Consider the following 12,898-nt stretch of genomic DNA (forward strand, 5'->3'; position numbering starts at 1 on the left):
AAAAACTGAATCCTTATAGGATCACTCGTGCGTCTGTCTGTCTGTTTGTCTGTCCGTCTGTCATAGCCTATTTTCTCGGAAACTCCTGAACCAATTAAGTTGAAATTTGGCACACATATGTAAATTAGTGACCCAAAGATGGAAATGTAACGTAAACAAATGAATTTTAAACATGGGGCCACTTTTGGGGGGTAAATGAGAAAGTTTATTAATATAGTTTAATAAACTTTCCGTGTATCACGTCACGTTCCGTGTATCCGTGTATAACGTGTTACATATCAAATGAAAGAGCTCATTTTGAGAATTACATATATATTTGTTTTATAATTTTAAAATACATGGGTTAGAAGTTACTTAAGAAACTAGACGAAAATTTTTATTCAAACAAGAAATACATGTAATATAAACAAAATAAAAACAATTATACACTAAAATTAAAACTACATAAAATTACGAAAAATTACCATTCCCATTTTGTCACTGCAAACAATTTTACTTTTAAGCTTTTACCTAACCATAAAAATACTTGCACTATATATAATAGCGAGGTACCAGTGGCGGCGCGTCAATAAAAGCCGATTCCCACCGGCTTGCCTGTTTTTGGACGTTTGAGCAGCTAGTTGTAAAGGAAATATGTAAGCCAAATTAGCCCCGGCTTGTCTATGAATATGTTTGACGCGCCGCCACTGATAGGTATACTTATAATTATTCAAAGATACACCTTCCATAATTTAATCAAATGTAGGCATTAAACAATAATTGTATTAATTAGCATCTCATTTGAACTATTAGTACCTACCTATTGTTCAAACAGCATGGGTACAGTGACATGTCATCTCGCAAATAAGTACTGTGATGACGTGTTTAACTGTTCCAATTTTCATGCAATTCAAATTCCATAAGCGATCCCACAAAATTCTTATGGTTACTTCCCGATTCTTGTTTCGTCGGATTCCTGTTTCGCCGGATTTTCTTTAGGACGTTACAATTCACAATTCACATTCTGAGTAATAAGGTGTTACTTGCGCGATTAGCCGGAGAGCTAGCCACGGAAATAGGTATGCAATTTATAGAGCAACGAAATCCCTCTAGTTAGTGTGCCATACTATTGATACTATCATTATTAATGAATTCGGGCGCCTGGCAGCTGTTCAGCGGTAGGTGCGGGAGTGGATGAGCAACAAAGGGGTTGTAAAATCAATTGAAGGTGTGCAATTTATAGAGCTCTTAGTTTGGTGTGATATAATAGCTAATTATGTATTTAATTCAAATATAACAATGCCAGGCGTTTTATTTGGGGGAAAAGTAGTGCCACTTTGTTGCTCATCCACTCCCACGCCCACCGCTAAACAGCTGCCAGGCGCCCGGATTAATTAATAATGTATACATATGTACATATACATATGTACCTATATGTACCTACGAGCCCCGATGCAAATTATTTCGTCTAGTTCCACGCAACAATTTTGTTTATTTTAATATATTTTACACATGAACATAAAATGACCAATTAATGAAAACCACAATATTAGTAATGTTTAATGTAGTTTACTTTGATCGTATAATAAAATTGCATGAGACTTTTATTCCTAAAAAAACGTACTTTTCAAAAACATTGTCCAAATCATATTGTCCTCTCCTACAGCACTGCTGCATGCATGGGCTCGAAACAAAATTGTTAGTACATTGGCAGAGCCCTATTGCTTTCCCTAGTAATAGCCCTTTTCACATATGTTATAATCCTGCGCGTCAATAAAATAAAATAAAAATCGTTATTTTTTTTCATTCAGTACAAACGGTATTTCTTGTATTTGGATTTAGTTATTGCAGAGTATTACCATATAAAATTTAATTACATTAGTATTTAAGCATGAAATATTAGTAGTTCTTAAACTAAAACATTATTTTTGAACAAACGCGAGAACCTCAAAAAATGGTCTCACTAGACGAAAACATGTGCATCGGGGCTCGTATTTTCTATTACTGTAAAAATATTATACGATTTACTGTAAAACGACGTACGATACACGTGCGAATAGGTAATTCGCAACTCGTGTCGATTTAAAAACCGCACTTGTATCGTAAATAACTATTTTGTAAATAAATGTTTTTCTATTCAAAGTTAAATATACTTAATTAAATTGTAGCTAAGTGATAAATGTGATAATTAATTACTTTCAAAGAAAACATTTGTTTAACATTTTTCTTTCAACACTAATCGCAATGGCACCAACCAAATAATGCGCGATTTGCATGAATCAATCCAAGAGCACCGGCGCTGGCGCCACCAGCAGCTGTCCCAACGGCGCCAAATAATAATATTCCGAGCCCAGTGGCGCCTAGCGATTGGCATATGGCGAACGCCGATCCAGCCTGGGAGAAGAAAATTAATTCATTGCCTACTATTATTAAACACTGCAAATAGGGAGTTTCATATAGGTATCCTAATTGAATTATGAAAGTATTATGTTATTTTTATAATATAAGTACCTAATACCTACCTACCTATAGGTAGTTTTTATCATAACAAATACGAGTTTAATACTAGGTAACTATTTTGTTATAAAAACACAAGATTTATATTTAATTAAAATTAAAATGGTAGTTTTATTATTAATCACGTGACTCACCATTTTTTTCTCACGAGTGACGTCACTATAGGAGGAACAAGTGTTTAGTTTGCAGTTTTGACGTTTGTAGTAACAAACACTGCTATAATGACGTCACTAGGTCACACCAATGGCGGATGCCTTTTTGGCGCGAACATTTATCGTTAAACAAATTTTCTTCCTTCTTTCATGAAATGCTACCAGTTGGCTATCAAAGCTAATACGAACAGTTATAAAAAATGTGCATTATAGTTAACTTACGGCTACGGCGGGTCCTTGCACACTTGCAGCCCATGATCCTGCAGTTATTCCAGCACTTCCGAACCCCAAGAATGGCAGTAGACAAGCTCCTAATACTCCACCAGCGACCGCCCCCCCAATACCGATCCCTGCCCATCTAATTCGCAGTACTCTGAGGTTTGCTTCATTTATTAACGGTCTTCCGCAGTTAGGGCAATATTCATACTCCATATTTATTGATTGTCAAAAGCTTGATTTGAAAGGTGGTGAAAGTATATGCGAAAAGCCGAGTGCTTAAATTTAAATTGGCGTGTATTAGTTATCTAAGTCTAAGGTATTGCACCAGTGCACTCACTCGCGACGGGAGATCGAATGGCGGATAGCAGAGGGCCTACCGCGAACCACGTTCGACGTGTTGCCTTTCTGTCGCACTTGTAAATTCGTACGTAAGTGTGACAGGGAAGCAACACGTCTAACGTGGTTCGCGGCAGGCACTCAGATAAACGTGATGGTTAGATGTGTCATAAGGAATATATACTTACCCTCGTCTATAAGAAATAAACGATAGATAATATTCACATTGCAAATAGGTTGCCTAATAGTTAAATTGCTTACTTAATACGGACATATTTTTTGTTATTTAATCGTATAAGTATTATATCAAATGAAAGCTTATTTTATATATAATCTAACTAGTGGGTTGCCTTAAAGTTGGTCCATAATTGCCTAGATTAACCGATTTTTATCTAAAATCTAGGCAACACGTTTCCCATTCAGGCCACAAGATGGCAGGCCCTCTGCGCACGGTCCCTATAACATCTGCGGGCGTATCATCATGGTTCCATTTTTACCCGACTACGGCAACGCAAAAGGAGGGTTATGATTTTGACCGGTATGTATGTGGGTATGTATGTATGTATGTATGTTCATCTGTTCCCTCATAACTTCTAAATTACTTATTATATTTTAACAAACGATGTGTCATTCGAATCGTCTTAATCGTCCGCTGGTTATAGGCTATATGGCGTCACAAAAAAAATGAACAATGCGCCCTCTAGAGGTCATAAAGTCACGAACCAAAAAACTAAAATTAAGTAATGATGATGTGTTATACATCATTGGAAAGAGCTTAATTAGCACATTTCAAATATATAAATATTGTTAGCTTTTGCACCCAGCTTTGCTTGCATGCGCCAGATAAAACTTTAATTTATCGTAGTGATGGGCCAAATCGAAAAAATTTCAAACCGAATAAGTCGACTCCGATTTAAACCCAAATCGGTTTGCAAACCGATTTGGCCAAGTCGATTTAACTTCTACTTTTTAAGTATCAGTAGTTCAAACCACTCGGTAGTCTTTGAGTTGAGGAAATTGAATTGTCAATTTTACGCTTTGTTCGATCCGATCGACAGCAAAAATTTTGACTTAAAAGTTTTGTAATATTTTTTTAGTTTTGTTGCGCGGTAAATCACAATTTTATAATTTCTAAAGCTAAAACGGGAAAGCACTATACGAGCAAGCAAAGGAAAGAGCGTGCGGTCTCGTGCGATTTTGTGTCATTGCCGCGAATCGTTGAGTTAGCAAATTGACGCGGCGCAAAACTGCCAAACCGATCCAAGTATACCGCCAAATCAATCGCTTTAAGCCCATGCGAAATTGAACCTTACAATATAAACAATAAGTTTCATTTTACTCTACCTGTAGATACCAAGTTTCGACTCGACTCAATAATGGCGGCAATGTGCATGGCAACATTTTTCTTCGTGGTTTGAAATCGATTTGCGTACATTTTAATCCTCAATATGTCTAATGAAAGTGACGCATCAACAAATATGAAAGGATGCGTTTAGAGCGGGTGAACGTATCTTAAGTCGATTTACGGAACACTCACGTCGATTTAGTCGACTTCAGACCTAAATCGGTTTGAACCGATTTGTGAAGTCGAATCGTAACATCGCTAATTTATCGGTTAGGTGATTCGAACTATGAATCTACAAGCGCTCTGGATTCTATCCGCGTGTTACGCGACTACGGCGATACAAGAAGGTTTTTGCAAAAGAAATTTGTTTGGCCGCTATACATGGTGTTTTTTTAATTACGTACGCGTTCGAAAGCCGGGCGACTTCGGCGCCCTCATACGAAAAGAGTCGGGCGTAGCCCGACATACGCGTTGCAAAGCCGGGCGCCTTCGGCGCCCTCATACTAAAAGTGTCGGGCGTAGCCCGACGTACGCGTTCGAAAGCCGGGCGCCTTCGGAGCCCTCGTACTAAACGAGTCGGGCGGTGCCCGACGTACGCGTTGCAAAGCCGGGCGCCTTCGGCGCCCTCATACTAAAAGTGTCGGGCGTAGCCCGACGTACGCGTTCCAAAGCCGGGCGCCTTCAGCGCCCTCATACTAAAAGAGTCGGGCGGAGCCCGACGTACGCGTTCGAAAGCCGGGCGCCTTCGGCGCCCTCATACGAAAAGAGTCGGGCGTAGCCCGACATACGCGTTCCAAAGCCGGGCGCCGTCGGCGCCCTCATACTAAAAGAGTCGGGCGTAGCCCGACATACGCGTTCCAAAGCCGGGCGCCTTCGGCGCCCTCATACTAAAAGAGTCGGGCGGACCCCGACGTACGCGTTGCAAAGCCGGGCGCCTTCGGCGCCCTCATACTAAAAGTGTCGGGCGTAGCCCGACGTACGCGTTCGAAAGCCGGGCGCCTTCGGCGCCCTCATACTAAAGGAGTCGGGCGGAGCCCGACGTACGCGTTGCAAAGCCGGGCGCCTTCGGCGCCCTCATACTAAAAGTGTCGGGCGTAGCCCGACATACGCGTTCCAAAGCCGGGCGCCTTCGGCGCCCTCATAATAAAAGTGTCGGGCGTAGCCCGACGTACGGGTTCCAAAGCCGGGCGCCTTCGGCGCCCTCATACCAAAAGAGTCGAGCGTAGCCCGACGTACACGTTCCAAAGCCGGGCGCCTTCGGCGCCCTCATACTAAAAGTGTCGCGCGTAACCCGACGTACGCGTTCCAAAACCGGGCGCCTTCAGCGCCCTCATAGGCACTAAAGGGCGTAGCCCGATATAGGCGGCGCTCTGCGTGCATTTCTGTACTGAGGACGCCCTCGCAAAAGTAATATAAAGTGTTCAAAAAGTTAGTAACGAAATCGTAATATAATTTACTGATTTTTTTATATATTTACAGAGATTCAGAGGATAGCCGTGGTCGTATGCCACATTACTTTTAAGTTTATAATCGTGGCATACAACCACGGCGATCCTCTGAATCTCTGTAAATATATAAAAATCAGTAAATTATATTACGTTGTATTTTTATATAAAAATAATGGTAACATTTATAATATTTCCTGCTTGATAATTTTAGATAAGAATTCTATATTGTTTCATACTTTTTAGAGCGCGATTTGCAGTAGTCGGGTTTTAGTTTTTGAACTTATTTTTTATTATCTCCTACTATTAAGTTTATCTTTCTTTCTTGTGACTAATAATAATTTAATATAAACATTATACACAGTGATTTTGTTATGTCTGACCATAGTCTGAGGGGGTCGCATACTTAACAACTTTTACTATGGCCACATCGTGAGCCACATGGAGCCAATGGACGCAAATGGAATAAAGAAATTAACATTTGAATTTATATCCAGAATATTTTTTATTATTCTTCATGCAGTCATTTACAATTTCAGTAGAAAAAAATATTTCTAAACGTTAATTTTCCGATTTTTGCTTGATTTTAATTATAAATTATAATACCCAGAGCTCGGATCCGGTTTTTTTTAAACCTAAAATAGCCCAATATTTTTAATTCGTTTATGCTCTTTACGTAGGACTGAATCATGTATTTAGGTAACAAGTTCGTATTATTAGATTGTCCTATTAAAAATGAAATAATAAAACAAAGAACGAAAAAGAACGTAATAATACCCGTATTTAATGTATGAAGAAAAAGCCGGTCCCGAGCCCTGATAATAACAATAATACCTAAATTATTTATTTAAGTGTTAGTAACATAAAAATAATCTTATCCTAGTGTTATAACTATACATAACTATACTTAATAAACTTAACTGTACATTTATTTATTTGTTACTGCGTGCGTGTATCAAACAGCAGTTACTCGTATTCAAAGACAATTAATTCTGTTTGCTAACATATTCACAGTGGCGGATTTGCCCTAAGACCCAGTAGGCCGGGCCTAGAGCGCCCTGTAGCCCGGGCGTAAGAATACGGCTACGGTATCCCCTGCCTGTCGTAAAAGGCGACTAAAAGCGGTTCACGGGGTCGGAGTCAGTCGCAGCTAGGGACTGCGGCTGAAAAAAGAGGGAACCTACAAAGGGGCATAGCGCTAGGACGGCACTGGCGCGTTCATTGAAGATCCCAGAGCCGTCCGAAATGCGCCGAGGAGGACAAATGGGAGGTTTTTAGTCGGTGAAAGTCCGACATAACCTCCGCGCTGTCCCTGCGGTGTGGAGGTATCCATAACGGATTTTCCTCCCAATAAAAAAAAAAGGGCCGGGCCTAGAGCGGCAAGACATTAGGGGTGGCAGCAAAACGGCAGTCTATATGATGAGAGCTGAGAAAGGCGCAGCTAGTAGTTACTACAGGACCCGGGGCCTAGGGCGGCCAAGACTGCAAATCCGCCACTGAATGCTGTTGGAATAAGTCATTGTAACTGATCGCAGGAGCACCATTCAAATTTTTCCCGATATTTGTAGATCACTCCAAGAGCACCAACTCCAGCAGCAGCTACTCCAACTTTACCGAATAATACTACTCCAAGCCCAGTAGCACCCAATGATTGGCATATGGCGAACACTGATCCAGCCTAAAAAATAAAAAAAATGGATTAATTACCTTGTGATTTGTAAGTTTTGTAGGATAAAGTTTTCAAAAATAGCCGAGAATATTAACTTTAATATATTTGAAGCCAGTGGCAGTGCAGTGAGGGAGCGAGCAAGACCTTCCGGAGCAGAGCCTACTTGGATATGGTTAGGTTCAAAGACAAAGCTCCCGCCTTAGTCTTAGAGGTTTATTTTTTAACAGCCCAAGGTGTAATTACACAGCAAAAAGTGGACGTCTTTTACGATTCCTATGTATTTTGCACTTTTGGTTACAATTTTCTAATCTTTGGGCCGCCTTTGGTTCACTCTGACCAAGGATTTGAAGATTATAATTACGCCTTGTACAGTCAGCCAAGAAAGTGATCTACCACTTTTCGACTTGTGGTAGACCGCTTTCTTGGCTGACCATACCATGCCCAGTACTGAGCTGAGCTACTGAGCACTAGGCTGAGGGCACTCTCTCGCCACTGTACTCGGTACTAGTGATCAAGGCATTATATCCGAAATCCACTGTAAGTATTTACAATAAATGAAATGTATAAACTTACCGCCACGGCGGGTCCCTGCCAACTTGCAGCAAAAGTTCCTGCAGCGACTCCTGCAGATTTGAATCCCAGAAATGGCAGTACACTAGCTCCTATGGTCCAACCACCAACAGCCGCGAAAGCACCTACCACTCCCCATTTAATCCATTTGTAGCGAAGTATTCTTAAATTTTCTTCGTTTATTGACGGCTTTTTACAGTAACGGCACAATATATACGACGATTGATTATTGGAATCTGTATTATGCGCATTCGCAAACATGTTTGCAAGTTTTGCAACGGAGTTCGAATCGTTCGAATACTGGATTTTATCGACTTTGGGCTGAATATAAACTTTTATTTTTAGTTCCGTGGAGTTCTGAAAAGTTGAACATGAGTTGAACAACTGTCAGAATTTGACGTTTCAGGGATAGTAAACATTTATTTTTACCGTGCACGTGATTGTCCATTATTTTTTAAGAAGTTATTATTTCTTGCATGTTGCATGAACTCTTAATTATTTAACTGATAAATTTCAAAGTGGGGCAGTTCCCATGAACGAAATTTCAACGTAAATTAATTACGACTAGAAATAAATAAGACATAGTTTTAGTTACGAAAATCCTTTATTCAGCACTGTCGGAAATTCAGAACTACCAGTAATGAATGAAATGAAATTCTTTATTCGCATAAAATATGGTATAACAAGGTGTTAATAGGAAACATATTCCCGTACAGAAACGTATTTTGCTGGTTAAGCATGCAAATGTTATCTTGAAGCTATCTATAATTCTATACATACTCTTAATAATCCTAATCTATTACATTGTTAACTTAAAACTAATATTTATTTTCTACTTAATAGTAGGTATTGCTCGAACTATCACGATCTGTCTGTCGAGATATCCGCTTTCCCCAACCATTATTATAAAGGCATCACATAAGTGAATTTAAGTGGTCTAGATAGTACAAAGTAAAAATATATTTTTTTTTACATTTGGACTAAAATTATATTGCAATTTTAGTCCAAAGGTTTTTTTTTGTATGGACTTGAGGGCAGTCCAAAGGTTTATGATATATGAAAGTCATTAAAATGATACCAGTAACAAATATTGTGTACCCCAGGAAAATACCTAATATTTTTTCATGTCCAAATAATGCACTTTAAAAATAAAATATATTTATGTTCACAAATAAACTTTTATAATAAATTAAATAAAAATAATTATGTTAAAATGTATTCCCAATATTTTATTTTGGCTTGTAATTCTCACCACAAATTGAGGAGTATTTTTTTTTCTGACAATACCAGGAATCGTCAGAATTCCACGCAACGCAACTATATTTTTTTTTTATCCGGTCAAGTGCGAGTTCGTTTAACTCGCGCACCGACTCACCGAGGGTACCGTACAAATTTTCAATTATCTCATGTCAACACGAAAGACTTTTGACCATGTTGTATACTAACTATGCCAACCTTTGACAGTTGCCAACCCCATTATTTTCTTGTCATGCTTTAGGCTGCGGTTCCACCGGAAACGTACGAGGAAACACTATTGCATACTCGCACATCTCTGGTGGAAACACAGCCTTACACGCCTTTATATTTAGAAATACGGCTTATTAGAAAACTTGATAGAAAATTGTAAAAAGTTTTTTGTTAAGATTTTTTTGGATTTAGTCAAGCAAAGGTCCAGATAAAGGGCTTCTAGTAATAAGATAAAGTAAGATGGACGGATTTATTTATTCATGAAAATACAAATCTCGCAATGATAAATTAATGAACGATAAATTATGAGTAACTAAAATTAACCTAAACTTATAGCTGGTACTGCTGCTTCTGTTCTTGGTTCTTCTCGATGGAGGCGATCAGTCTTTGGTAAACGGCTGCAGGGGCGTTCTTGGAGAACTGGAAGTCCAGGTGGCTGAACTGGGGGACCTGGTACGACTCAGCGCGGGGCAGCTCGGAGCGAAGCTGCTCGACGTCAGCGGGCTGCGCCAGCCAGTCCTCGGTGCTGTAGTACAGCGTCACAGGCACGCGGACTGCAGACATCTGGTATTTCGGAGGCTGCTCGCTTCCGTACACCTTCATGTTGATGGCGGGCCCGTAGTCGTAACGTCTGAAAGTAGTAGCCACGGCCTGGCCGTACTGCTTGATCTGTCTGGTCGAAGCTCCAGCGGGCAAGTGGCTCGCGATCATCGGGACGATCTTCGGGTCGTAGTTGTCCACCATACCGGACATGACCAGGTTCACGTTGGACGCGACGTGCTCGCAGCCGAATTTCTTGGCCAGCATATCGCCGCCGACGGTCTGGATCACTTCCTTGGTGGGCTTGAACTCGGAGTGTCCGAGGATTTGGTGCAGGCGCTCGTAGAACGGGCTGTTGGGCGCGATCATCTTGAGGAGCGGGCTGCGGGTGTGGCTCATGTACACCATCGGGGAGAGAGCGTGCATCATGATGATTTTGTCGTTGTATTCCGGGCGGGAGGAAGCCAGGGCGAAGAAGGTGGTGGTGCCCTCAGAGAAGCCGACGTAGTACATCTTTTCCTGCTGGGTGGTGTTCAAGGCGTAGTCGATCATGGCCGGGAGGTCGTGGAGCGCGATCTCGTCGTTGCTGAACTGCCAGAAGTCGGGCTGGGCGGGGTGCTTGCTGACGTGGCGGCGGGAGTACTTGTTGCCGCGGGCGTTGCCCATCCAGACGTCGTAGTCGGCATCGGCCAAGAGGTAAGCCAGGCCAACACCGGGCCCGGAGAGAACCCAGTCGTCAGCGCTTCCGAGGAGACCGTGCATCAAGAACACGACTGGGCGCTTCTGGACATCACGAGTCTTCTGCTTGGGCGGGATACGGAACAGAGTAAGGATGTAGCCATCGTCGGTCTTGACGGTGTGCTCTTCAACGATGTACTGGTGCTTTTGGAGAAGCTGGGTGACGTTCAAGTGGGTGTCCTCGTTCTCAGCGGCGGTCATGTACATCTGGTGGAAGGTCTTCTTTTCCTCCTCAGTGAAGTCTTTGACGGTGTTGTAGGCGTCAGCGAAGATACGCTCGATGTCCTTCTCTTCGACGATGGGGGAGCGCGGGCCGACGGCCATGCGGATGCCGCTCCATTCCACGTTGTCGCCGTACACGGCCGGGTAGTACTTCTGTTCGTCGCTGCGTTTCTTCTGGTATGGCTTCACCTGGTCCTTGCTGTATTGCGGCTGGTATTGGTCCTTGCTCCTCAGCTGGGTTTGGTACTTCATCTGTTCCTCGCTGCTTCTGAGAGGCTGACGTTTCATCTCTTCCTCGCTGCTTCTCTGGTAGAGTTGCGGCTCCTGGACCAGGTAGCTGGAGATGGGCAGAGCGGAGTGTTGGTTCCAGATCTGAGATTCCAGCGGTCTCTGGTACTCGACGATGTTGACGCGGATCTGCTCATCAGCTTCATGGGAGCTGATCTCGGCGGTCTCGGGGTTGAGGTATTCCCTGACTTCTTGGGAGTTTCTGTCCTGGTACTTGCGCTCCTGGGACCTGTCCTCGGACAGGGTCTTCTGGCGCTGGTACTGCTGTTGCTGCTGTTGGTCGAGGAGCTGGCCGTACTTGTAGCTGGTGGGGTCGATGTACGTGAGGGGCAGGTTGAGGGCCTGCATGGGGCGCTCGTGATGCCTCTTGAAGATGCTGGCGGCGGCCAGGTGCGCCAGACCGAGGCACACTACAAGACAGACCTTCATGTTGCAAGTTTCTGTCGAATATGATTTCGGTTGGACAGTCCGGCCGTTTTATACTGTTTAAATGTTAAGTCAGCGACTCAGCGCGCGGTTGCATATGCTGCGTCGTCGATTTGGTTTCGATTACGTATTATTTGCAAGTGGTATATTTACGTGTTGTTATGCAGCGATTAATAATGTTAGTCTTATTTTTACCTACTGACGAAAAAGGGAGGTGATGTTGTTTCAGCTTATGAAGATAAACAAAACTTGGATTTTTTCTGTGCATTCACGCATGTAGCCAATTAAACCTCAAAGTAAGTACCTAATAGGTATGAAAGTGTTTGAGTTATATATAGGTACGTGAAATTTTCATCGCATGCTCAGTATGCTTGAATATTTATAATACCTACATCACGTGGGCAATACTGAAAGTTCTTATAATGAGCCACTTAGAGATGACGCAGTGAAAGAAAACTTTAAACAATTTTGTTGAGGTGGATACAATTTATTTGGGTGTTATGTTATGTGTTTTTAGGAATGCAGTTTGAAAATTGTATGTGGAAGGAAGAACGTTGTTATTTTAAACGTCAAACTTCTATGAAATTATGACGAACATATAAATAACACTTGCACTGCGTGGGCTATCAAAATTGCTGCAGACTTTTCTTAGTCTAACTCTATAATTTGAAGTCGAGAAGTTTTCGTGCTAGAATTTTATACGACTTTCATTTCAATGTGCGACAACAAAGCCGACTATAATAATAGAAAATGGTACCTACATATTATATTTTCAGTTTTTGAGATTACAGGAACTTTCAGTATGACCTAAAGTAGTCATGTAACGACGGTCACGTGCAATAATTTATAATAATAGAGTTTTATTATTGTAGATAGGTATGTTAGTTTGTAAGGTATGTATTATATAATTATGGGCCTTATTAGTTAGGTACCTGAAAATAAATGATTTTACATGATCCTAATTTGTATTACAGCCATACTTAAA

The 12,898-nt window shown here is 41.5% G+C and overlaps 2 protein-coding genes across 2 annotated transcripts in view; both read right to left on the bottom strand.

The window, feature by feature from the left end:
- The window catches only part of LOC134672110 (dolichyl-diphosphooligosaccharide--protein glycosyltransferase subunit 4), a 39,944-nt gene that overhangs the window by 4,362 nt on the left and 22,684 nt on the right, over nt 1-12,898 (bottom strand). The gene's annotated exons all lie outside the window — the stretch shown is intronic.
- LOC134672048 (lipase 3-like) lies at nt 9,936-11,949 on the bottom strand. Its single transcript, XM_063529947.1, has one exon. The coding sequence runs from the start codon at nt 11,914-11,916 to the stop codon at nt 10,030-10,032; it is 1,887 nt and encodes a 628-aa protein (XP_063386017.1). The 5' UTR covers nt 11,917-11,949; the 3' UTR covers nt 9,936-10,029.

This window comes from Cydia fagiglandana, chromosome 16 (assembly GCF_963556715.1).
Source record: "Cydia fagiglandana chromosome 16, ilCydFagi1.1, whole genome shotgun sequence".
Classification (NCBI taxonomy): Eukaryota; Metazoa; Arthropoda; class Insecta; order Lepidoptera; family Tortricidae; genus Cydia; species Cydia fagiglandana.

What these genes read in the sequence shown, in the direction of transcription:
- LOC134672048 (XM_063529947.1), bottom strand. Translation starts at nt 11,916, where the DNA reads ATGAAGGTCTGTCTTGTAGTGTGCCTCGGTCTGGCGCACCTGGCCGCC.